We start from the raw sequence: 25,581 nt of genomic DNA, 5'->3' as shown, positions 1-25,581 counted from the left end.
GAATGGAATAGAATGGAATGGAATGGAATGGAATGGAATGGAATAGAATAGAATGGAATGGAATAGAATAGAATGGAATGGAATAGAATGGAATGGAATGGAATAGAATAGAATATTTTCACTTGGAAGGGACCTACAACAATCATCTAGTCCAACTGCCGATCTCTTCAGGGCTGACCAAAAGCTAAAGCGTGTTATTAATGGCATTGTCCAAACGCTTGGGGCATCGACCACCTCTCCAGGAAGCCCGTTCCAGGCTTTGACCACCTTCTCGGTAAAGATTTGGGGTGCCTGGAGGTGGACTGACCCACACCACCACACTTCACTTACCTAAGCACCACCATTGCAAGGTAAAACACCATTCCCGGCCGCCGCCGGGACGGGGAGCAGCTGTATCACTCCGCAGGCATCAGGAGAGGGGACTGCACCGAGGCCGGGGCCAGCAGGGCTGCCTGCAGCACCCCTCCCCTCAGCCACAGGCCTGCCTGCCCTGCCAGACCGGGTACGTCGAGCTAAACACTCCCTCTGCCAAGGCTCGGGCTGGCGCACCGCACGGGCTATTCTAGGTCACCGGGAGCTTGCTCGGCGCAGACCAGCTTTGCAAACAAAAACAAGGGCAGGCTCGGCACCCGAGTCCCCACAGCACCCCTCTGCCTGCCTGCTCCCCAAAACTCCCCTCCTGGGTTTTAAGGAGGGATGATGCCCACCGGCAGGCAGGGGTTAACCTTCCCAGCATGGATACGGATACTCCTGGACCCAGGCCATGGGAGGAGGCTTCCCGGCAGCTGGGCAGCTGGGTGCTGGTGCAGGCAGGAGTCCCTGTGCACAAGGGCACCCTGTCTGAGCACCGGCTGGCATCACCCAGCGCCTCCCAGCACAGGATCGCACCTTGCCGGAGCCTGGTGACCCGGGACCACCCTAAGCACGTTCCCCTCTCCCTGGCAGCTTCAGCAACCGGCTGTGCCAGCTGCCTGCATCTGCCGGCCACCGCGATGCAGAGAAAGGTCTGAGCCACCGGCGGACCCCTGTGCCGCGGGTCTCTGCCCAAATTGCTCTTCTCGCTGCGGGCTGGGCCTGGAGCCACGTCTTCCTCTCCCCTCTCTCCGGAGGGCAGGAGGCCAGCTCTTGGCTCCAGGCCTGCCTCCCTCCATGGCCGCCCTGGAGCTGCTGCGTGCTCAGCATTCCTGCTCAGCGTCGGAGCAAGGCAGTAAGCGCAGGCCAGAGCTTCAAGCCTTGCGCCGGGACAGCCACGCGTGCTGAGCACACTCGGAGCTCGGCCATCAACCCCAAGAGCAGCCGAGATGCCTTGGCTCGGCAGGGTTAGGCTTGGTGCTGAGCATCTCGGCATCCTGGTGCTGGGCTCCTCATCCCTCCGGGTGTGTTTTTTTTGGGGAACACAACCTGGGAAAAAGCTAAGGGAGCCAGGGCGGCGCTGGTGCAGCGTGAGCAATGTGAGCCGCCGCTCCAGCTGACTCACCGGGGCCTCGGCCACGCTCGGGAACTGGCCGGCAGCGGGGAAAGGCTGTGCCAGCAGGTCCTCTGAGCTCTGCTGGAAGCCCTTCCCCGGCGTGCTCGGGGCCAGCGCGCAGCGGCAGCAGTCTGGGGCGCAGCCCTGACCCAGCCTGTCTCTCTCTGTGGGGCAGAGCTGCCTGTCCCAGCACTTTGCCTGCCCGCGGGGCTGGGAGAAGGGAGGCGAGGACATCCCCGGAGCTGCACAAACCTCCTCGGTGTTGGCCGGCGCTGGGTCAGCTCACCCAAGCAAGCAAGCAAGCACCCAAGCCTGGGCTTTGCAGCAAAGCCAGAACATCCAGATTGCGACTGCATCAAATTCAGCCCCAGCGTGGTCCAAGGAGGGCAAGGAGCTCCAGAAGGACACCATGGGCTAGTCCAGACATTCCGGCCACCAGCCAGCTGTCCCCTCTCCTAACTCCCTTCTCCATGCCGGGAAGGTGGCAGGCAGCGTCTCCAAGCCCAGCCCCAGCTCAGCTTAGGAGGTTGACTGTCCCCCGGGACCACATCGCCTCCTGCAACCAGGCAGCTGTCCCCGCCTTGGCACGCCAGGAACCATCTCATGCACACCCTGGAGGAATCACTCCAAAAGTATTCATGATTCACAAGATTCCTGCAGCTCCTCGGGGACCGTCCGACACTGAGCAGGAAAGCTGAGGTCATGGACAAGCCCAGCAAGCAGCCCGGCGCAGCACACACGGCCGGCGGCAGGCAGGCTGGCATGGCCGGACCACGGTGCGGCATCAGCAGCCTGAGGATTCGGCGTCGCGCCAGGTAAAGCTCAGCCCATCGAGTCGGCTGCTGCGGGAATACCTTGCCCCGAAGCTGGCCCAGGCCAGGCACGCCGGTGCCGTAGGGGATGCGAGAGGAAAAAGGCGATTCGGAGCACGGGGTGCTTTGGCAGGGCTGAGTTTGCAAATTTGGCAGAGCTGTTTGCAAATGCATGCAACCGCAGCCCTCCCCGAGCAGCGCAGGGAACCTCACGCGTACCCTGATCCGCTCCACCGTGGTCCCGGGCGCTGCCGAGGTGGGGTCCCCGTCCCCTCGTGAACAGCACCCGCTGCACCCAAAAGCACAGAGCGGCTCCGTGCAGGGGCAGCCAGCGGGCACCCACGTTGGTCTCCCAGAGCATGAAAGTGCTCCCTGCAGCAAGCACCAGCCTTCAGCAAATGATCCCTCCCCTCCAAAGAAAACAACAAAGAAAATACTGGGATGGGGATTAAGGAAATGAAAGCGGCTGCGTGGGGTAAGCCAGGGTAGGAAGTGGCTGTAATCATCTCCTGTCCCCGCTGGCCTGCAGCTCTCCCAGCCCGGCCCCCGCAGCAAGGCACATATAAACCCAAGGAAATCACGTGCTGCAGAGCGCGGTGGACAACCGGGAGGTTTCTCCGAGTGATCCCAGGGCCGGGACAGGCACCCGGCAACCCTCCGTGCACCCCAGCCTGGCACTTCCACGCTCACTCCATCCCTGCGGAAGAGAAGATGCAGGGAGACCTCCTGACACCACAAACTGCGCTCTGCTCCCGAAGCTGGCACCACGAGATGGCATCTCAGGAGCTTTGCCCTCATCCTGCGCCTCTTCTGCCTGTCCTGTGCTGCTGGTCCAGACCGGTCCCCGCTGGGAAGGGTGTCCCTGGAGGAAAGCGGTGGCAGCCAAACAGGCAGACCGGGGGTAAAACTAGCTGCTAAAACCCGGTGGGGCAGGGGTAGCAGCGGGGGGACACGCTGATAGCACGGCTCCTGCCACCCTCCCCACCCCAGTGATGCTCCCCTGAGCCTTAGGACGGGGTGGGAGCGGACCGATTCTGGCTCTCCGCGGGCCAAGCCCCCTCTCACATGCCTCTAGCACATGTGTCGATGCCACCAGCCGCGGGCCGTGGCTCCAGCCCGTCTCTCCTGTATCTGTCACATGCCCTGGCGCGCCGGGGCCAGCTCTGTTTACATGTGCGAGTCTCTCATTCTCCTGCCCGGGGATGAGTCAGGCTTCCCTCCAACACCCGGCAGTGTCATGGCCCCGGCGCCGCGTCACCAGCTGGCGTTTGCCTCCCCACCGGCACAAGGCTGGGGAATGGCTGGGAAGGGCTCACACAGCCCTCGGCTTTCCATCCCGCTCGGAGCCATCTGCAGCAGCACGGAAGGCGCTGGAGGCTGGAGCTCGCTGCCAGGAAGCTCTCCCTGGCTCGGCTCCACCGGGCCGGCTTCCTTCCCCTCCACCCCACCGGCACGTCATGGCTTAGTGAAGGGGGGGTCAAGCCCTAAGCAAGCCCCCAGCCCCTTCTGGAGGGTCTAGTGTGGGTGGGATGGCCAGGGCGCTGCTGAGGAACCCCCACGTCTGCAAAGTCTTGGGGTGCTGGGGTGTCTCCTGGGGTGCCAGCTTAGAGAAAAAGGAGGTCCCCTGGATTTGGGACCAGCGGGGACAGAGGCTGGAGCTCAAAGGGGAAGCCAGCCCGCTTTGTGTTGAGCTGGACTGGGTGGCGAGATGGGTGCCAGGGGCACACCACCGCCTGTGCGCAGTTTCTCCGGCGGGAACCAGCGGTCTGTCCCCCTCAAGAGGGTCCCCAGCTGAGCCGCAGTGAGGGCAGCATCCCTGGCCCTTCTCCGGGGGGACACAGACCCCCCCAGTGCACCCCGGTCACATCCAGCTCCCCCTGCCCTTCCATTGCTCCCATCCCTTGCTTTCCGTTCCTTCTTCCCCACGTATCCCAGAGCCAGGAGAGCTCTCCCGCTCCAGAGGGACGTCTTTTCCCTTTCGCTTCCAACTTTCCCAAGGTGGGAAAAGAGCTTCGAGGCTCTTTTTCGGATCCCCCCCATCTGCGTCCCCCTCGCTGTGCCCAGGGCTGGGAGCGGGCTGGCTCCACGCGAGCACAATAACAAGAAGGGTGTTGGAGCCGTTGGGAAGGAGCGATGTTCCCGGATGGTATGCAGCCCTGACAGCACTGGCTCTGCTTTAAAGAGTAACTTTATCCTGTAATAACAAACAAGAGGAGCCAAGTTCCTCCCCAGCGTCACTTCCCTGGCTCCGAGGAGAGGGACACCGGGGAGAGAGCTCATCAAAATGAGCTTGGATCTTCTTCTTGCCATCGCTGGGGCTCAGTCCTCTCCCAGGAACCAACACGGGGGGAAGGATGCTCCAGGGGAGCAGGGCTGGGACCCGAGTGGGCGTCCTGGCCATGCTGCTCTGCATCCGCGGCAGAGGCTGGGACCCAAGCCCTGTGGCTGGAGAGGATGGGATGGTACCTGCTGGTCTCCAGGGACATCCCTGAAGTCCCTGTGCCGCTCACGGGGTTTGCACAGATGCATTTGGGTGGTGACATGCTGGGGAACCGAGGGGATGACCCCTCTAGCGAGCCCTGTCCTGCAGACGAGCAGCAGGAAGGCTGCCCCAGCCCGTGGGCAGCTTAACCCCCTTCGCCATCCCCGCGGCCCCCCGTGCACGCTCGTGACGCCGGACGGGCACGGCAGCAGCTCGGCACGGTGCCAGCTCCGGGTGCAGCCTCCCGGCAACTTGTTCTGCACCAGCTGGAAATTCAGGCCCAGCCGGTGCCAGGGGACGGGCAAGGGAGAGGCTGACCTGCACCAAACCCCCCGGCAGGACCCTTCAAAGCGGGACTGGGTCCTACGGCCAAGGACCCCCTCTGGCAGCGTCACCCCTTGTGTGGGCACTGCTGGGGGCAAAAGCATGGGCAGAAGCCCAGCCGTGGGAGGGAGGGTGAGCACCTCGCTGCAGCCCACGCCTGCACGCTCCCGTGCTGAGTTCAGGTGACAGCATGGCTTGCACGGCTCCCAAACGGGTGGCATTGGGTTTTTTTGGATGATCCACGCGTGTGGCTGTGCCAGGTCCGCAGGGCACGGAGCAGACTGGCCCAGGCGAACCGCTGGTTTATGCCGGGGGTGCTCATGGGGCACTGGGTGTGCAATGGGCACGTCAACGTATGCGGTGTCTTTGCAGGAGAGCGTGGTGCATCTCTGCATCACCCCGGCAGGCTCAGGGGCTGGGTGACCTACCTCTGCTCCTGCATGGACACCGATGCTCGGGAAAGGCGTCCCACGGTGGCCAGCGCTGGGGAGGACACACTGAGGTCCCCTGCCAGACAAGAAAGTGGGGGACAATTTTGGCCGAGTTGAGTTGCGGGAGAAGACGACGGTCTGGAGAAGGTTGCTGAGATGTCTGACTGATTTCCACTTACCCAGGGAGCGGCAGGCAGCACCTCCGGAGACCCTGGGGTTCAATTAAACCCCGGCTCTTCAAACAAAGCTGGTGAAGTGCTGCAATTTTCTTCCTCAAGAATGGATTTCCTCCAAACCGTTTATTAGGTATTTGGGTTAAATCTGGGCAAAGCTGGTAAAGCTGCCGCCTCCCTGGTGCCCCCCAGCAGACCAGGGGGGCTTCCAGAGGAAGCACCAGGCAGGATCCGACCGGCTAAAAGGGGGAAGAGAGAGCAAGGAGGGAATCATTGGCACCTAAAGCCTTCAGGACCTTCTCTCCACACTGAGGTGACAATGACAGCGTCCACCCTTTGCAAGGGTGGTTGTGGGAGACAACGTGGCTCGGGGGAGACCTGCCGGGGGGTGCTGCTGGTCCCCAGGGAGGTAAAGCCTGCAGCAAGCCCCCCGTACCAAGCCGTCCTCCCAGGGCAGCTCTGGAGGCTTCCCAAGCTCTGGCCGACCGGAGCAGAGAGCAGCAGGCCAGGCAGCAGCGGGTTAAAAGCTTGAGGTGGGACTTGCTGAGCTGTTTCCTCCCCGTTTAAGAATAATACAGCAGAGGGAGAAGGGATGTACGGGGCTCTGCAGGGCCAGATAGCGATGGAGCAACCCAGTCCCGCAGCTGCGGCGTGCCGGAGGAAGCCTCAGCCCGTTATCTGCTGGCCCCACTTGGCTTCCTCGGCAGCCCTTGTGCTGCAGGGACCGGGACGTGCCTCCTCCCGAGCCGCGTTTCTCATGCACCCAAGCTGGGTCCCCGTGCTTTGATGGCAGCATTGCATCCCCCCAGAGAGCTGCAGGTCCCCGGATGATCCAGCCTTCCCAGCATCAGTCTACCCCACCGCTGGTGGCTCTGGGAACAGTCTCCCCGGGCTCTGAGCCACAGGACCGCAGTGCCACCTGGCACGGAGATGTCCCCACCGTGACCGTCCTGCTGCCCCTTCCCCCATGCCACGGACAGTGCCCGCACCTTGGCAGAACGAAGAGTTGTTTTGGCTGAAGATTCCTGCCGAGGGGATCTCCAGGTCCTGGCGGAGGTCCCTGCAGCTCTGGTTCCCCCTGCTCCCGGTCCTTCCCCGGCCAGCGAAGGTCTGCGGCACCTGGAGCTGCTGCGACCGGCCGCCCTGGCCACGCTGGCCGTCCTTCCGCTGGTGTCCCGGCGCTTCCTCGTGTGCCGGCCGTTTGTGACCTGCCTCCTGCCTGCTGCTCCACCTCCGCATCTGTGTCACAGGAGCAGCCCTTTTCCGTTCCCAGTCTCCTCTTTCGCCCCTCTCCTCCTGGAGCGGGCTTTGCCTTTCACGGGGGCTCTGCCTGCTGCTCTTTGCCCCACCTGGCCATGGGAGGTGGCTTCTCAAAATGGGTCTTGCCTTCATCCTGGCGAGTCCTGCCAGGACTCCCCATGTCCTCCCCACTCCATGGACACGTCTGACCCCAGCTCCTGGTGCAACAAGTCTTCGGCAGTGGCTATGGGTCTGAAAGAGGGTGGCTGGTGGAAGACCCTGGAAAATACGGGCCTTTCCCACCACCGAGATGTGCACTGAGGTTGGTTCCTGGAGCCTGGGCTCCCCAGAGCAGAGATGTGTTTGCCCCCAGATGCTACTGCAGCCCCTCAGGGGTTGGCAGAGGCAGTCTGAGCTGCTCTGGGTGACAACCTCCCCACCCATGGTCCCTGGAAGTCCCCAGCCAGGTCCCCATGCCCTTGTGCAGCCCCTATGTGAGAGGTCCCCGAGGGGCCGTCCCAATTTCCCTACGCTGGACCCAGCTTCAGAATAGAGATGGATCAGCTGCTAAAAGCAGACGGATCCTAAACCATCCTTGCTCTGTCCCAGCTTGTCCCAAGGAGCTGCTAGATGGCCAGGTGGAGCTGGCATTTGGAAATGTCTCCCGGGGCACTGTGCTGCAGCCCAGGGAAAGGACACAGGCCACGGTGCCCAGGGCTGCAGGTCGCCATCACGGTGGGCAGGGGGGACGCTGAGGTTTGACGCTGCCCAGGGCCGGGAGATAAGCCTGACACAAAGCGCAAAGCCAGTAAAAGGGAGCGAGCGAGGCAGGAAACATCAGGCAGGAGAGGAAGCGGGGAGATATCAGCTGCAGGAGCACAAACACCCGGAACTCGTGCAAAGGAAAAGCCGACACCGCTTGGCAAGCATTTGAGAGGGAGACCTGCCCGTCCGGCCCCTCACTGAGGCTTCCCGAGGAACACGTGTCCTGAAGCACCTTAAGGTGCTCAGGCATCCCTGGCCACCAAGTTACCGTGGCCGGCACAGTTCCCGGCGGCTCAGCTCCAGCATGTGCTCCCTGGGATGAGCCTTGTCTTGGAGGGTGGAAGGACGGGCTCCTGGGGAGCAGCTGGCCTCACTTGTGATGGCAAAGCACTCACCAAGAGTGATTCCCAGTTGCAGAGGTCCAAGCTGGGTCGTACTGCCAGACAACAGTCTCCTGTTGGCTTGAAAAACGGGATCGACTGACCTGCTGCCACTTGGCTCTCCACGGCAAGTAGCCTGCACCCGAAGGGAAGAGCGCTGTGCTGGGCTTCCTACGGGCTGATGCTCATGGTGCTTCACCATCCAGCAGCCCCTCGAGGTTTGTTGTCATCCCCAGCAGCTGGGCTTCTAGGAATGCCAGACTTCATCTGCAGAGCTTCCCATTCCTCCTCCCACCACCTTTGGCACACAGGGCTACCCACGTCCCGGGTGACCTGCCCACGCTGTGATGTCCCAGTTCGCGGGGAGCCAGAGAAAGATGGTCACGGATTCGTCAGCCTCCCAAGCTCAACCAAAACCTGCTGCCACAGCAGGTGGGCAGCCATCCTGTGTCACCAGCACTGCAGGCCATCGGCCAAGCTGATGGAGCTTGTCCCTGCTTTCAGCAGTTCCGTTTCTCCCTGTGTTCCCAGGGGAGCAGCTGCATCCATCTCATGGGGCTGGCAATGGTGATGGAGGGGCTATAAGCTGCCTGCAAATGATGGTGGGATCCCTGGCATAGCTCGCTTCCCGGGATCCGGCATGGGGCAGAAGGGAGAAACATGGAGATAGGTGGGCATGGAGCCAGCCCGCAGTGACTGGCCGGGCTCCAGCTGGCTTGTGTGGAGCAACTGGGGCAGGAGAACCTCTGCCAAGGGGCAGGAAGGGTGCTCGGTGGAGGCTTGGCCAATGTCCCTGAGCCAGCGCTGGGCTGAGCACAGCCCTACAGCTGCAGGATCAGGCCCTTCACCCATGCTCCTGTCCCTCAGCCCTTCCTCCCAAGGGATTTCTCTCCTCCTGCTGCCATCACAGCGCTGACAAACACCCAGGTAGGTGCCCAGGTGGGCACTGACTCCTCTGGCCACAGATATGAGCTGGGAAAGAAAGAGGAGCGAGCATTTGCATGGGAAATCAGGTGGCTGGGAAGAACCCGGATGGTTCAGAGCTTCCCCGAGGATGAGGCCCCTCAGCTGGGGCAGCACCGTCGCTCCCCATCCCCAGCGTGGCTCCGTTTGTTTGGGCAGATGCTGAGCGCGGGAGGAGAAATCCGAGGCCAGCGTCTCCCTGCCGGGGAGCACCCGTGCAGGAGTGGGTGCCTGGCGTGGGGACGGCTGCCCGCAGCGGTGCTGGCAGCACCATCTCCCGAGGGCACAGCGCGGGCTTGGAAAAGTGCGTGTCAGCCTGGGCATGGGGAAACAGCGAGCTCCAAACAGCCCGGGGGCTTGGCTTCCTTTGGCACAGCCAGGTGGGGGTTGGCATTAGCCCCATGCCAGGGACGGGGCAGCGGAGCCCCAGCTCCAGGAGAGAAGTGGGACCCAGGTTGGACCCAGGTGTCCCAGCTCCTGCAATTGCTTCCAGAAAGGACCTGCCCATCCGTTATGGAAAATGCCTGCCCCCTCTCCATCTGGGGATGCTCCCAGCACCCCTGAAGTTCACAGGGGCATCTGGCCCCTCCTCCTATCCCTGGCTGGGCACCCGGGCTGCTTGGGACCCCCAAGAAGCAGGTACAAGGAGCCAGGGGTCCAAGCTCACGAGCTCTGGCAGCCCTGCTGCCTCCAGCCACGGGCACCCTGTTCCCAAGCCCAGGCTGGCACCCAGGTTGCAGACACTCCCTGCTGTCCCCTTTCCCGGCCTCTCGAAACTCTGGGCTACCAAAATGCCACTGGCTTGGGAGGAACTGGAGCTGGTGAGGAAGAAAAACTCACTGGTGCCCGTGACTCACGGGGCTGCGGGTGCCAGGGCTTGTTGGAGCTTGTTGGGGCGCAGCTCGCCTCGGCGGGGCAGAGACGTGGCCCCAGCCCAGCAGTCTGCCCCGACGCTCTGTCTGCCTGGGGGGGGTGAAGCCTGGGGGGGGGGGACTGCAGCATTTGTGCTCCTGGTTGGGAAACGAGGGGGCTCCCGTGCAGAGCGGTGCATGGCCTCAAGATTGCCAGCAAAGCTGGTGCTGCCAGGCAAGCCCCAGCTCCAGGGGAGAGCTACGACCCCAGAAAAGGCCAGACCCGGAGGGACAGAGGTGCTTCAGCTGATCTTCCAGATGAGAAAGAGGAGGTGGTGGCCTCTGAGGGAAGGAGCAGTGGGTTTGCCTCTCCTGCAAGCCAGGTTGCTCTGCCCAAAACCTAGGCATGGTTTTGAAGGAGCCTCTCCATCCTTTTCCCCATATCCCCCCAAGGAGAAGCTCTTTCCAGAAAGGGCAGAACCCTCCTGGGAAAACCCAGCACCACCCCAAAGTCCTTTTCTTTGGGGGTGTTACCACCTCCTGGACAAATTCATGCAGCCCAGGGCTGCCCGACCCACACAGAAGCCCAGAGGTTCTCAGCCTCTCCACCCTGCAGAAGTGCCATTCCCGTGCCGTGCTCTCCCACGGGACCGGATTTCCCCCACCCAGTTAGGGCTCCACTGGGAAAGGCTGAGATTGCAGAACTGGACTGTGGTGTTACTGGTCCTCCCATTCCAGCCCCAAGGCTGCTCCCTAGGACACGGTGTCCAGCACAAAGTCCCCCCAAGAAGTCTGCAGCAAAGACTTTGGGTGGAAGCATGGCAGAGCCCGGGCGCATTCAGCAGCCAGGGAGGACCGAGGGCTTTGGGCTGGTTACGTGCCCCCTGGGACCTTCCTCTTCCTCAGGGCAGCCGAAGGCAAGGCAGGCAGACTGCTCTAATGCCAGGTTATTTTTTGCAGGCGCCCAGCTCCAGGCCAGGGCAGAGACGGTCTCGGTGGGGGCATTGCAGCTGGGAGAAGGCACAGGTCCTCATTGACTTTATTTATTAGCAACGTGAAGGCAGGGATCACAGGCTGCCCGCTGGTGGAGTCCCAGCAGACCACAGAGGGCCGAGCACCCCGGTGGCTCCAGGGCACCCGGAGAGTCCCCTGGCACTGCGGGGTCCCTCGCAGGGACAGAGAGTGGTCACCAAGGAATAGCTTTACCTTCCCAGTTGAGCAGGGTCCCGCTGTGTTTCTCCGAGAGGATCGGCAGTACGGAGAGCAGCCCCCGCACGCTTGTGTCCACCGTCAGGTCAGCCTGCAACGGGCACAAGTGAGGAGCGGGACTGAGACCCCACCGCCATTCCCGGCCATCCACCGGCACCCGCTCAGGTCGTGCACGTCGGCAGCGAGGCTCCTTCCACCCAGACCGAGCAGAGAGCCACGGGAGGTGGGATGGGTCCACTACGTGGGGCGATGGTTGGGGATCTGCATGCTCACTGATGGCTTGGATGGAGGTGGCTGGAAGCCAGGCTTAAACCAACAGGACACATAAAAGATCCCTGCTGCAAGCGGGATGCTACGTGCAGCCTTCTCACAGCTCCAGGGTTGCAGGGACCACCCCCACCCCAAAACAGGGATCCTGCAGGATGACTGGAGACCAGATGGACCTGCAGCTCTTTGAGGAAGGGGGCACAGGATGGGATGGTGTTGCTCCTCTCCTCCCCGCTCTGTTGGTTTCAGGTTCTCTGCACATCTCCAGGCTGCCCGAAGCCTTTTTCCCCCTGAAGAGGCCTCCTGCTCACCACGGATATGTGCTGATGCTATTTCCCGGGCAGCACCCACATGTTCTGCAGCGGCCCAGCACAGATGCAGCCTGAGAGGCAACTCATTCCCACACGGATCCCTCCTCCCAAGAGCCATCCCGGCCACCCGAGGCACCTCCTGTGCCACTGCAAATTTGCAGGCTTGGGTCTCCACCCAAGTGTCCTCCCCTTGACCTGCTCAACCGAAACCCACCTCCTGGCTGCCCATGTCGGTTTTCACCCAGCCGGGGTGAAGTGCCACGCAGAGGATCCCGGCTTCCCCGTAGGTCAGAGCCTGGCACTTGGTAAGCATGTTGAGGGCAGCCTGGGGGAGGAAGGAAGCATCAGCCATGGACAGTAGAAAGCTCCACACACCAGACTCCCCTCCCACCGCTGCCTCGTGGCAAGGGAGAAAAAGCAATGCCAGGTCTTCAAGAGACAGTGGGCAGCAGCTGGTCATGGAGATGCCCAGGGAGCTCGGGCAGTGATGAGAATGGATAAGTCCCTCCATCTCGCCATCTCAGGTGCTGCCCCAAGATCAGGCCTGGCAAGGGGCAGCTCCAACTCCCACCAAGCTCATGAGCGTGGGCAGGTCTCCAGTCTCCATACCTTGCTGCAGCGGTAGGAGATGACAGGCTTGAAGAAGGACTCGGGAGTTTTCTCGATGGACCCCATGATGGTGGAGATGTTGATGATGGCTGCCTTGTTGCAACTCAGTCCCTTTTCTGTGCTCTCCCGGGCAGCCTTCTTCAACAGGGGCAGGAACGCCTGGGGAGAAGCAACCTTGTGGGACGCCTGTGCCTCGAGCCAGCCCCACTTACGGCAACTGCAATCCAGCCTGCCTACGGCAGGGAGGATGAGGAGGAGCAGCAGGAAGCCAACATGGCCCGCGTGTTTTGCTGCAGTGGCCCTGCCTGCTCCCAGTTAGCCCAGCACAACACAGCAGGGCTACAGAGGGCTTGGGCTGGGAGCCCCGGAAAACCGGGCAAAGCATCTCCATCGTGACCACGGGCAGCCCGGGCTACCCTCAAGCTGGACTAGATTCCCCCTCCATGGTGAGCTCCATCCCCAGAGCTTCATCCATACCTGGGCCATCAGCATTGGCCCCACCGCATTGGTCTTGTATGTCCTTATCATCTCTTCAGCATCTACCGTCTCCAGCGACGCCGTTGGGGTGTAGATGCCAGCGTTGTTTATTAGCAGGTTCAAGCCCATGCCGTTCAGCTTCCCCTCCACGATCTTCACTGCATCAGTAATAGCTGAGGGGTTCGCAACATCTGCGGTGGAAAAGAACAGGGTTTGAGAGCCCTGGGGTCCACCCGGGGGGCCTGGGAGAAGAGGGAGGTTGAGATGCTGAGGAACAGCTATGCATCTCGGACCTGGGTGGCCTTCCATCTGTGGGCACCAGATGGTGCTGTGCAACCAGCTCAGAGCACCCCGGCACCCTCAAGCCCCAACTCATCCCAAAACTGCCTCCTCCGCCATGCACAGGGTGCCCCACTACCAGCAGCTGAAGGACCCTGCCCTGGGGCAGCCCACCGGGCAAAGCCACTCTGAGGATGGCCCCGTGGTGGCAAAGCGCTGCTGTGACGCCCATGCTGTGTCAGGCATCAGCAGCCACAGCCTCCTGCCAGTGGACAAAGTCCATGCCTGAGCAAGCTCTGGAGAACCCAGGGCAGTCTCGGGGGGACGGTCCCCACGGGGGCTGTGCTGGGACCTGCTGTGGGATGGCTCTGCAAGGTCCTACAGCTCCTGCCTGGGCTCTGGGCCGGTCGTACAGCATTTCCACGGGAGCTGCCTTCCTCCCGGAGCCCTCCTGGTCTTGCCTGGGACTTGGGATCAAGGCAGCTCAGCTGTGAGGCAGAGCAAGGATGCGACCACTTGGCTGGGGGAGCTCGAGTCCACCCAGGATGGGTCTCAAGAACCTCCTTGTCCCATGGCCATGCGGCCAGAAGGCTCCAGAGAACAGGGTACTGGGGCTGAGACAGGTCTGGAGAAGCTGGGCTTTTGGCAGCAGGACTTGAAGCAGCTCTGAAGAACTGGATGCCCATGTGGAGCCTGAAGGCAGGGAGGGAGGGAAGGAGAAAGGGGGCAAGTGTGGCCAGCAACCACAAATTTACCAGCTCAGAGGCAGAGCGCACCTACCCAGCTTCACAAGAACCAGGTTTGGGTGTTTGGATGCCAGATCTCTCAGCTCCTACAAAAAGAGACATGGAAACAATCAGCGCGGGGAAGAGGCGATGCCAAGCATCAACCTGGGGCACCAGCGATGGTCCACCCTGAGGGAAACATCTTCCAGATGTTACTCAGCGCTTGTGAATGGCTGGACTGGGGACCTGCCTAGGTTCTCAGGCTTCTTCTAGGCTCCACAAAGCAACGTGCATGCACTCAGAGCACGACACGGCCACAACTGCAAGATACTATGGTCACTCTCCCAAAGGGTCTGTGACCTTTTGGTCACAGAGCCACAGCAAAAGACGAGAGCAAACTATTAAGGACCAGCTCACGCGGAAAATGATGCAAACTGGCCAGGGATACGGCCAGAATTGTCTCCCAGAGGCTGCTGGAAGCGAGATGGAGGAGGAATGGCTGTGAGTGCCAAGCTTGACGTTTGGGGAAGTCACATCTGGATCCAAATAGCCCAATCCCAGGATGCACTCTGCTCTGGACACTATGTCTCACCCACTCTAGTGAAATGAAGCACTTTGCACATTTTTATTGATTATTTTCACCAAACGCAGAGGATTCAGAAGCCAAAAGGGATAAAAGCTAAAACTTTCAACTTTATGGTTCCTAGCAGCTCTTTGCTCTGAGCTTTCTTCAACTACAGCAGGTTTTAGATGACAGAAACCAAACCACCATATTCAATGTGTCCAAAACTATTACTTTTAGAACTAAAAACCTCTTACAAACAAGCCCACAGAGAATGCCACAGGGGAAACGCAAATTGTGAAGGGACACTTCCCCTGGGACTCGTCCTATCAACGTGGAGTGGGAGAGCTGCTGCCACTGGCTGTGGTCCACCTTCAGTTACCTCTGGGCTTCCCCACCAGGCCCCACGTTCCCACATTCCCCTTGGGCACAGGAAATGATGGAAAACCCATCTAAACGGTTTGTGACGGCCAACAGACGTTTCTCCTCCCCTGTTTTGCCCAGCTGCTAGCCTCGCACCATCCCAGCGTAAGTCCAGCCTCACCCACCCCAACACCCAATCCAGGCAGAAAGGGGCAGGAGGAGCGATGTGGCCCCTGCGGTGGCACCAGCCTGACGGAGAGTCACTCTGTCCACAGTCTCCTGTGGTCATGGACTTCAGCAGCAACACCGTGAAGACGCTGCCCTCACCCTACCACAGCTGGACAAGGCTTAGGAGAAGCATCCCGTGGTTGAGAGCGATGCGCATGGACCACGTGGGGGAAACTGGCTCCAGTCCAGCCCTGCAAAAAGTCCTCTGATCTCATCATTGCCCGAGCCCAGCAAGTTGTGGGGGGAAGAACAGGGCAAAAATAAGAGACCTGAGCTAGCTTTGTCTCAGCCAGCTTGGGCACCAGCAGCAGCAGGAGCTGGGCACCCCTGGGCTGGCGGCAGGGTGGATTCTCACCGCACCGTGGTTACTCCTGAGCCAGAATAACACTGGCAGCGAGCACACGAAGAGCATCTCAAGGACTTCCCAAGGCGTGATCCCTGCACACAGCCGAGCTGCGAGAAGATGCAGCAAACAAATCAGCTGGAGCCCGGATCTATCAGCGAGCAAATGTCTCCCCGCTGGTATTTCAGTGGGTCACAGTAAGCAGAGGAAAACCAAAACTGGGCCTAAGGAAAGCTGGAAGCACGGTGACGCTTTGCTCCTGTGATTTCCTGCTGAAGCAACACGTGCGGAGTCTCTCCCATTTTAGCGAAGTGGAAAGCAGGGGAAGGAGGATCCCACAGCAGCTTTCAGGCTCCACCAGTTAACAAACCCCCAGATTTTGCGAAGACCGGTACCACGTTGCACAATTGGCCAGAGCAGCGTCGCTGCAATTCACACCAGCTCAGCCAGCCGCAACCACCGAGTCCAACCCCGCTCAGACCCAGCTCTGGTTGGCACGGGATGGCCGGCTGGGGTGCAGCCAACGCAGCCTCAAATAGCCCAGCAGCGCGGTTTGAAGGGTGGCACGGCTTATTCCTCGCCCGCTGCGCAGCGGGCCTTCAGAGGACGTTCACACCGGGCAGAGCACGGTGCAAACTCGGGGTCCTCTGCGACCGCAATGCATTTTTCACATGGGTGAAGCCAACCGAGCACGTAGCCTGCACCCAGGGGTGCTGCCGGCACCCCCCCCCCGCCTGCCCCGAGCCTCCCCGCCCCGCCCCGACCTGGGCCCGCGGTCCCTCGGGGTCCCGGCACGTCGCGATGATCCAGGCGGGCGGTCGCGGTGTCCCCAGTAGCTGCTTCACCAGCTCCAGCCCGATGCCGCGGTTGCAACCGGTCAGCAGCACCGTCCGCGCCCGCACCGCCGCCATCGCCGCCCTCCCCGGCCCCCCGCGGGGCGGGACCGGCACGGCACCGCCTCCCGGGGCCGGGGCTGGCCGGGAGGGGGTTGCCCCAACCACCGGTGGAGGTGGAGCGGGGAGGGTGTGTGTATTTTTCCCTTCCCATCTAATATTCGGTACAAACACGCCAAGCGCATCCCCGTCCCGGGGTCCCCGCCTGCCCCGGCATCCCTGCGGGGAGGAGCGACGGCTCCCGGAGCGATGCTCTGCGGGGGGCTAAAGGGGATCCCCATCTCTTCCTAAGGCTGGAGTGCAGGGGAGAAGGTTTACAGCATTTCTGGGATGGGGGTCTTCAGCACCTTTGGCACAGCAATGCGATTTTGCCCCTAGATAGTGGAAAAAACCCAACCCCTAAATCCCAGCATTGACCCAATTTATCAGGGAGGTACCAAACCCTTCGCAGATGCTCTTTATTGCCTGCCCAGAAATGCCCCTGATTTGGCTCTCTCCATCATGATCAGCTGCTATAAATTAGGTAAGTAGGCTGCAGTTTGGGGCTGGAGGTGTTTCAGGGGGATTTTTCTTGTTGTTTTTGTGGATGAGTGTCAGGTACCTGGTTCAACAGCTGGACCAAAGGCGTGGAAGGGAGTAAAGCAAGGAAAAGGTTTGGTGGCGGCTAGGGATGGGGAAATGGGGCGTGAGGGGAAAGGGAAAACAGAAAGAGAGACCATCAGTGTCAGCTGGAGGACTCTGTCTGGAGGGGACCTGCATGTACCAGCTGTGCTGCCAGCCCGGAGGTGGGTGTTGATGTTTTATTTTCAATTATTCTGTGGAAAACCAGATGCACAAAGAACATTAAAATCCCATTATGGTGAGCGCACAACCAGGAGCTCAAAAGTAATGACTGAGCAACTCTGGTTTATATAAGCATCGTTATTTCTGTTGCTTATTTTCATCCTTGCTTGACAAACACTAGGCAAAACTCCTCTGATACCAATAAATAAATCAGAAAATAAATAACGATATTGTATCAATCTGGTGATAGCATCAAGGTGATTTGTGCTAACTTTATCCTGCTCCACCGCAGCTCAACTACTTTTGCCTCTGCTCCCCAGTTTACCTTGGGATATAAAAATGCTTTGAGAACTTCTTGGCTTTGAACAGCGATACAGAAATTGGAATTTACTAGAAATAAATCCTTGATTATGCCAATAAATGCTAAGAAGCAGAAACCCTCCTTATAGCATATATTTGAATTAAAGCTCCCATTTTCCTTTTCCTGCCTCATTCTGTGCTCAGGCCATCAGTTAGGTGACCTGTCACCAGAAGCGCGGCTCCATCTGTTGCCAAGATTGGCAGATACGTAGCAAATGAGGACAGAGGGGTACAAAAACAAACAGTCGCGAGAACCACAGGGAGGAATGGGGATTTGGCCACCTATTCCATAGGTCCTGCACGCTGCAGGTAAATGATGTTAACCAGCTCTTCCTAAGTGCTCGCTTCAAAGAGCCCCGGCAATGGGGATCTCCTGCGATCTGCTGTGTAGAAACAGTTAACGCGCAGCCACAGCTGAAGTCAGTAGGAGCCTGTTCTGAATACCAGTGTGAACCGTGAAAAAAGGCAGGCTCTGAGCAGCTGTAACTGGATACTTCCCAACGTGGACATTGCTTGACCCACTTTTATGCTTCAGTATCCCATGTGCAAAATAGGGCATTAGCAATTGTTTTAAAACCTTGTTAGTTAAATGTTGTGAGGCTTCCAGGAGGTAATAAAGAGAAATACAACCAAAAAAAAAAAAAGCATACCCAAGTGCTTTAGTTTCTCTACAACAGGCCTTGGTAACTTCCTGCTGCCTGGTAAAGCCTGATGCTGGTACTAGTGAATTTTGGAGCGCTTGAGTGTATAAATATGAGCATGTTCCACCTCAGCCCCCGCCTAACCTTGGTGGGCACTGGTGCCCTGTGGACACAGCTTTGGTGTCTCTAAAAACCCCTCACTGCCCGCTGTGAGAGCCACCCCTCCATGCAGCAGCCCCTGGTGTGGACCCTGGTGTGGTCCACCTGACCCTCACAACTAACGCCCGTCCCGCTGCACCCCTCACGAACAGGACATGAAGCTGAGATGTTCCCTACAGAGGAACAAGTCCCACTGCAGGTTTAAGACCGACCCCCACCTGGCTACAACCTCCTTCCAGGTAGTTGTAGAGCGTGATGAGGTCTCCCCTCAGCCTCCTCTTCTCCAGGCTAAACAACCCCAGTTCCCTCAGCCGCTCCCCATCAGACTTGTGCTCCAGGCCCTTCACCAGCTTCGTTGCCCTCCTCTGGACACGCTCCAGCACCTCCATGTCCTTCTTGGAGTGAGGGGCCCAGAACTGAACACAGGATTCGAGGTGTGGCCTCACCAGTGCCCAGTACAGGGGCACGATCACCTCCCTGCTCCTGCTGGCCACACTATTTCTGATACAGGCCAGGATGCCGTTGGCCTTCTTGGCCACCTGGGCACACTGCCGGCTCATGTTCAGCCGGCTGTCAATCAGCACCCCCAGGTCCTTTTCCTCCGGGCACTTTCCAGCCACTCTTCCCCAAGCCTGCAGCGTTGCCTGGGGTTGTTGTGGCCGAAGTGCAGGACCCGGCACTTGGCCTTGTTGAACCTCATACATTGGCCTCGGCCCATCGATCCAGCCTGTCCAGGTCCCTCTGCAGAGCCTTCCCACCCTCCAGCAGATCAACACTCCCGCCCAACTTGGTGCCATCTGCAAACGGACTGAGGGAGCACTCGATCCCCTCGTCCAGATCGTTGATAAAGATATTGAACAGGACCGGCCCCAGTACTGAGCCCTGGGGAACACCGCTCGTGACCGGCCGCCAACTGGATTTAACTCCCATCACCACAACTCTCTGGGCTCGGCCGTCCAGCCAGTTTTTTACCCAGCGAAGAGTGGACCTGTCTGAGCCGTGAGCCGCCAGCTTCTCTAGGAGAATGCCGTGGGAGACAGTGTCAAAGGCTTTACTGAAGTCCAGGTAGACCCCAGCCACAGCATAATAATAATAATGATAATGATAATAATGGTAGAATATACAAATTGAGTGATGCACAATGCAATTGCTCACCACTCGCTGACCAATAACCAAGTAGCGATCGCCACTTCCTGGACCACACCTCCTATTTATATACTGAGCATGACGTCATATGGTATGGAATACCCCGTTGGCCAGTTGGCCTAGCTGTCCTGGCTATGCTCCCTCCCAGCTTCTTCTGCACCTGGCAGGGCATGGGAAGCTGAAAAGTCCTTGACTAGTAGACTTCTCAGCAACAACTGAAAACATCAGTGTGTTATCAACATTCTTCTCATACTAAATCCAAAACACAGCACTAGGAAGAAATTTAACTCAATCCCAGCCGAAACCAGGACAAATGGAAAGCATCCATGTGTAAAATATGGCTGTCTGAGGTGTTATGGGAGAAGGGTGTACAGAAGGACCTTAGTGCTCATCTTAAGGTTTAGATCGTGCAAGAACATTTCAGAGCACACAAACCATCTGAATCCCTTCTCGAGAGCTGGGCCCAGGACCCCTCCAGAGGCTTGGGGACAGCAGCAGCACTTGTGAAGAGGCTGGGCTGTGAGCCAGGCAAGGCTGCTTGTTTCCTCCTCTGCCTCTTCGTGCCAGGTTGGACTCTGACTCTTGGAGAAGCAGCACTTGTTTAAACTCTAATGATCAACAATGAACCATGGGGCCCCAGAGCAAAGTCGACATTATAAAGTTACGACTCCGAAACAGTGGAAGGCTATAAAAATGTGATGACACAGCAAAAATAGGAGATTTAAAAGGTTAATTTTTTGTTTCTGATGCTGTCTGGTTCTGAGGCATCACGGAGGTTTCTAACAGGCCTGTGGGTGATGGCCTCCTCCTCCACCTAGAAGAAGAAAACCGTGGAAGTCTGTTTGGAGGAGCAGAGCTCTCGTGCAAATGGCATATATCAGCAAGTAGAGTTGTGGTCTGTGGGCATTAAGAAGTGAAAATATAGCAAAGGCTGTTGAAATGACCTAACAGAGCCTGAAAGCCAGTCCTGCCATCTGGGAGGGGTGCTGAGGCGGGGAGAATTGTCAGGGTCCTCAAGGACAGATCACTCCGAGACAGACAGCTGGAAGACCCAGAGGCTTGTACTGTTGATATGCAGCAAGAATTCGTTAGACGAAAGAAGTGTCTCAGCCCAATGTGGAGAATCAGAAAAGCAGAAGAAGGACTGAGTGGCCTCAGGAAAGAAACTAGGAAAAAGAACAAAACACGTGGAGCTTAAGGAGAGACTGAGACTCGGCAGGGTCGAGGACAGGGGAAGAGGGAAGATCTGTGATCAGCTCCCAAATACAGGCTGCAGATGCACAAGAGGGCAGGAGCCGATTGCTGCTGTCGTGTTCCCGCAGAGGAACATCTCACCTACAAGCTGGACAGCAGAGCGCTAGATGGCCATCCAAGCAAGAACAGTTCATGGAATGCTGGTGCAGAAAAAACCATGGGGCCACAAAAAGGGGCACTGCTACGAAAGAAAAGCTCCAGGCAGTAGAAGGGAGAGGGGTAAAACTCCCGTCTTGGTTGCCACGAGGTTTTCTTGCTAAGTGAAGGAAACGTGTGAGTGCTCAGCGTGCTGGTATTGCACCTGTATGCAAAGTCTTGTGAATAACAGCAGAGGAACTAAACAAATACGTTAGCAGGGAACATTTTCTACAAGGTCCAGAAGGGGAAACATTGGCTATGGCCTGCCGACAAAGATTATTTTTCATTTGCCGTGCCAGAAAGCACGGGGTGTTTGTGTGCGTTTCTGTCACGTGCTCTGGGTTTTATCTCGGGATTTACACTGAGCAAACAAAATGTTAAATTTTACTCAACGGATGTGAAAGCAAATGAGCAAATGAATATCTCCTGACAAATCTTGCTACAGGAGAAGAGGAAAGGCTGGGGCCGTCACCAACCTGCATGTTCCAGGGTACAGGGGGAATTACAAAGCTGGAGGGAGACGTGCATGCCAGGTCCGGCTGGCAGAGCAGGCGTATCGAAGGGATTTAGTATCTCACGCTGAGATGCTGTGACGGGATGTGCAAAATTCAGTTCTCTCTCAAACAGGTATGTGGCGATGATATTTCAACACTGGGAGCCTAGCAAAAACAAATTGGAGAAGCTTTCCCCTGTGATTTGAAGCAATGCCTCTACTTGCAAAAAATGTCCTTAAAACGCTGCTATTTGGTAAATATGCCTTTTGGAAAAGGCACGTGCTTTATATACATTCAATTCATTTTTAACATATCTGGAAAAGAACTGATTGTTATCGATGAGAATATTTCGCAAAGATGTGATGTCCAGATCTGTGCTGTTTCGACAAAAACCACTCACCTGTCCTGGGCTGGATGAATGGGTACTGTGACCGCCCGAGCCATCGCCCCGGGGAGAGCCTGGTGAAGGCAGGCTAGGGATGGAAGCTTGATCCCTCGTGCAGCTGGACCATGCCACCTCAGACACAGAAGAGGCACGGTGGACACCACCACCGAAATGGGGCTTCGTCCCTATTTTGGGTGGGGCTGGTGGCAGCATCCTTCCTTTCACATTGCAACTGGAGGCAGCCAGAGCATGGGTCAGGTCCCTGGAGTCAACTGCCCAAATATGAGGCGGGGAGGTGAGAGAGGCAGGGCAGGACTGCCTGTTTCGGTGGCACCGTAGTGACCATGCAACTGGCCTGAGGTGCAGAGGGCTCCCTGGGACCAAGCTTTGGCACATCCATACTTTCAAGTAGCTTTGTTTGGGGGCAAGGTGAATGTAGCAGCAATATGAGGATGAGGATGCTGCAGACTCAGAGCAGGACCGAGTCAGAAGCAAGCGTAGGACTGAGGATGGCAGAGCTGGACCACCAAATGGGCACCCTTACCCCAAGTTGCATTCCCCCTGACCGGGTTTGCGGAGGTTGCCCTGGGCAGGATCATCCCAGGGCTGCGGGGAGGACCTGCCTGTCCCACGGCATCTGCCAGCCGAGCCCCAGAGAGCAGGCAGGAGTGGGCAGGAGGAAGGCAGCTGCTGCTGGAGCACGAGGGCTCGCTTGGCACTGCAGCTGGGAGGAAGCGGCTCTGGCTAACGCCGCTGCCAAGACATCCCGGGGGAGAAGGTGACACACCAGCAGTGTCACTGTCTCCATTGCTGCCCAGCAGCCCATGCAATGGCTCTGGGACACAGCGCTTGGAAGCACGGGGTTGCCAAGTGGTTTCTGGGGATACGTCTTCACTTCTGGTGGAGCGGGAACAAACGATGTGCGCAGGCACTGGTCCCAGTCCTGCAAATCTGCAATGCCTCACTTGAGGTACTGGGCAGCACCGGGCTTCACTGCTGCTGGTGCAGAACTGCCTGTGGCCCACGCCTAGGGGTGATGGGGACAATGGGGCTGTGACAAGGCATTTCTCTTTGCAGGAGAATGTCCCAGGCACCTGACTCATCTGTGCCTTCTGGGCAGAGGGACTGCTCAACTTAGGACTGCGCCCAAAGGGATGGAGTGCATGAACAGCAGCATGGTGATGTGCAGGTCCACTTCCTTCTGCCAGTAGACCACGCGGGGTTTGCTCCACTCCACGGGTCTTTCATGGGACAATCAGTGAATGGGCATTGGCTTGGAAGAGGCAAGAGCAAGGCAGAGAACGTCTGCTCATGGCCATCATGACCTGGTACGATGTGGAAAGCCCGTCTAGCCCACAGGATGCTTGTGAAAGCTCACCCGAGCCGTGGGGCGTCCCACATCCCTCCGACATGCGGCTCCCTCCCTCCTCACCCACGACAGCTTCTCCTGGCCAGGCTGGCTGGTAGCTCCTGGCTGATGGGGCCAGGCTTCCCCAGGACAGCTGAGTTTGCCTGAAAAAGCCAAGTGACTTTTGCCCTTTGGTAACAAGGGCTAGCTCCCAGCCAGGAACCGTCCCCTAGAGAGTTCGAAGAGCTGGAGAGGTTGTACCTGGAGCCAAGGGTTTGTGCAAGCCCTGGGTGGGTGGGGTGGCCGTGGAACATGCTATAAAGAAGCATGAGGGAGCTGAGCAAACAATGCCAGCTGGAGCAGAGGGAGAAGCGCTATGGGAGAGCTTCACGTCTGCTCCGTTCTGGTGACTGGGGCCAACCGGGGAATCAGCCTGGGGCTTGTCCGGCAGTTCCTGGAGATGCCAAACTCACCCAAGTGGGTCTTTGCGGCTTGTCGGGACCCCAAGGGACAGCGAGCGCAGGTGAGGCTGGGCCGGGACGCGGTGGGTTGTGCTGGGGGACGGGAGCACTGGGTGCCAGGGCAGCAGGTTGGAGCGGGCAGGGGGTTGGCAAAGGGCTCGAGCTGCAGCCGGGCACCCACGGCACAGGGCAGCCGGGTTGGGACGGCTGTGGGACCAGCTGCGCCTGGGATGTGCGGAGGGGACAGCGGCTCGTGGCGTCTGCGGGAGGCACGGAGCCCCATCCCACGGGAGCGGGGCAGCCAGAGCAGGGTGCTGGGCGCAAGGCGGTGCAGGGACAGAGGCGGAGCGATGTGAGCTGGGCCTGGGAAAGGCTGAGCCTCTGCGCAGCCCCTCCTGCCTCGCCCATGCCCACACGGTCCCCTCTCTTGCAGGAGTTACAGAATTTGGCCCCCAGGCACCCCAACCTGGTCATCATCCCGCTCGGTAGGTGCCCCGAGGTGGGGGTCCCTCGCCCCAGTTCCCCTGGCGTGTGCCCGGGCGCTGTGCACACCCTGGGAGCCCCGTGCCGGGAGGGAGCCGTGCCAACGGGCCGGTGCCTTTGGTGGCACCGGGTGCTGCCGTCCCTGGGGGGACACAGGGGGCTCCAAGCCACCACGGGGACGCGGGCGCTGACCTCCCCTGCGTCGGCTCTGCAGAAGTCACCGACCCCGCCAGCATCAAGGCGGCTGCAGCCAGAGTCGGGGAGCACCTGGGGGGCTCGGGGCTGAACCTCCTCATCAACAACGCTGGAATTGTAAAGCTGAACTCACTCGATAACGAGACGCTGGAGGACATGTCCCAGGTTTACAGCACCAACACGGTTGGGCCCCTGCTGCTGAGCCAGGTGAGACCCTCAGCCCAGCACCGCAGCGCAGCTCCGGGGAGCATCCCTTCCCGTGGCCCTGGCTCCCTGATCTGGGCCGTGCCGGGGGGCACAAAGGGCCAGTGGGAGAAGGTCCTGCCTCCGCTCCGGTGCCCGATGGACTTTCACTCAATGAGAAGCTCATGGAGCCACGGGCTGGAGCTCAGGATCCGAAGCCTGGTGGGCTAGGGCAGTGGGAAGACGAGGGAGGTTGTTCATGGTGCCCAACGTTGCCCGCTGTGTAAGGAGTTGGTCCTCTCCCCTGTGCCACCTAAGTGCAAACCCCTATCTCCTCTCCTCTCTTCTCCTCGCAGGCGTTCCTGCCCTTGCTGACGAAGGGAGCCTAGGCTCAGGGCTGAGCTGCAGCAAGGCAGCCATCATCAACATGGCCAGCTCTGCAGGCTCGACTGAGGAAGTCTATTTATGGGATTATGGGCAAGTTATCTCCTACCGCTGCAGCAAGGTTCTGCCACACTGCGCTGGGCGTGAGCCCAGACATTTTCCTCTCCGAACCATCTCGCATGCTTTCCAACCTCCCCCTCAGTCCCTGCACCTCTCTGCGCTGTGATTGAGCTCCCGTCAGTCAGCGGGTCCTTCTGACGGCACGTTCCCGTCACCGCCACCCCTGCCCTGTCTCCCCGCAGGCTGCTCTGAACATGCTGACCAGGTGCCCTGGGGTACCGGGAACACGGTGTCCTCTGCGCTGCTCTCCACCCTGGCTGGGTGCAAACCGACATGGGGAGCTCAGGATCACAAAAGGTAAGAGAGCTTTTGGCCAAGGTCTGGAAGAACCTTTTTATTTGGGAATGCAGAGCTTCCTGTGGATTGAACAGTCCCAGACATGCTGGGCTCTGGGAGAGCTCTTTGGCAGACGCTCTGAGCTAGAGGCACATGAGGGAAGGAGATGAGAGGCGGGGAACTCTTCTTGCCCTCTGCTGGCCTCTGCTCCCTGGCCAGAGATCCCCAAGCCCAGGGCAGCCCTTAGCCAGGCCTTGGGCACACGACTGTGTTTCTCCCTCTGCCCCGCAGCCCCCCGTGACGGTGGACGCCAGCGCGCGAGGGATGCTGAAGGTGCTCTCCTCCCTCTCCGAGAAGGAGACCAGGACCTTCCTGGACTGGGAAGGGAAGGTTGTGCCCTGGTGAGACGCCAGCCCAGGATCCTGGCAGCAGGACCCTTTGCTGCTGCACCGAGTTGTGCCTGTGTCTTAATAAATTTGTGTCTGTAAACAATAAGTAGCACTATTTGAGCCTTCCTCTTGGTCTCCTTTTAACTAGCATTGTAAGAGTCTTCACTAACGCTTTGAGAGAACTTCTCAGAGTTATTTCTGCGCATAATTGAGCTAGGTTGGTCTGAA

General features: G+C 59.1%; 2 protein-coding genes and 1 pseudogene across 6 annotated transcripts in view; 1 reads left to right on the top strand and 2 right to left on the bottom strand.

Moving 5' to 3' along the window:
• The window catches only part of RIPOR1 (RHO family interacting cell polarization regulator 1), a 35,324-nt gene extending 28,469 nt beyond the window's left edge, over window positions 1-6,855 (bottom strand). The window contains exons 1-3 of one of the 5 annotated variants that reach the window (XM_075160871.1): window positions 6,680-6,855; window positions 5,697-5,929; window positions 5,515-5,593 (exon numbers count right to left, since the gene is read on the bottom strand). Coding sequence is in view for 2 of the 5 variants with exons in the window: in XM_075160868.1 (XP_075016969.1) it covers window positions 2,500-2,641 (142 nt within the window). In the remaining 3 variants the exon portion in view is untranslated. Of the gene's footprint in view, window positions 1-2,499; window positions 2,757-5,514; window positions 5,594-5,696; window positions 6,248-6,679 lie in introns of those variants that run through there. The other 4 variants (XM_075160872.1, XM_075160870.1, XM_075160868.1 and 1 more) reach the window with 4 other exon arrangements.
• A 4,056-nt stretch (window positions 6,856-10,911) lies between these two features.
• LOC142087098 (C-signal-like) lies at window positions 10,912-16,201 on the bottom strand. Its single transcript, XM_075160865.1, has 6 exons — window positions 16,026-16,201; window positions 13,821-13,872; window positions 12,762-12,952; window positions 12,285-12,443; window positions 11,890-12,000; window positions 10,912-11,188 (listed from the first exon to the last, which is right to left on the bottom strand). The coding sequence occupies exons 1-6, from the start codon at window positions 16,170-16,172 to the stop codon at window positions 11,075-11,077; spliced, it is 774 nt and encodes a 257-aa protein (XP_075016966.1). The 5' UTR covers window positions 16,173-16,201; the 3' UTR covers window positions 10,912-11,074.
• Window positions 16,202-21,062: 4,861 nt separating this feature from the next.
• On the top strand, window positions 21,063-25,448 carry LOC142087000 (C-signal-like; annotated as a pseudogene).
• The last annotated feature ends 133 nt before the right edge of the window (window positions 25,449-25,581 follow it).

Source organism: Calonectris borealis, chromosome 12 (genome assembly GCF_964195595.1).
Source record: "Calonectris borealis chromosome 12, bCalBor7.hap1.2, whole genome shotgun sequence".
Classification (NCBI taxonomy): Eukaryota; Metazoa; Chordata; class Aves; order Procellariiformes; family Procellariidae; genus Calonectris; species Calonectris borealis.
The sequence above is the reverse complement of the archived record's forward strand: the minus strand, read 5'-3'. Positions and strand labels throughout refer to the sequence as shown.

Excerpts from the sequence above, each read along its gene's own strand:
- LOC142087098 (XM_075160865.1), bottom strand. The coding sequence starts at position 16,172 with ATGGCGGCGGTGCGGGCGCGGACGGTGCTGCTGACCGGTTGCAACCGC. Across the intron at positions 12,444-12,761 it reads GGCCAATGCTGATGGCCCAG|GCGTTCCTGCCCCTGTTGAA; the intron begins GTATGGATGAAG and ends GCTTCTCCCCAG. Across the intron at positions 12,001-12,284 it reads TCTCCTACCGCTGCAGCAAG|GCTGCCCTCAACATGCTTAC; the intron begins GTATGGAGACTG and ends TTCCTCCCCCAG.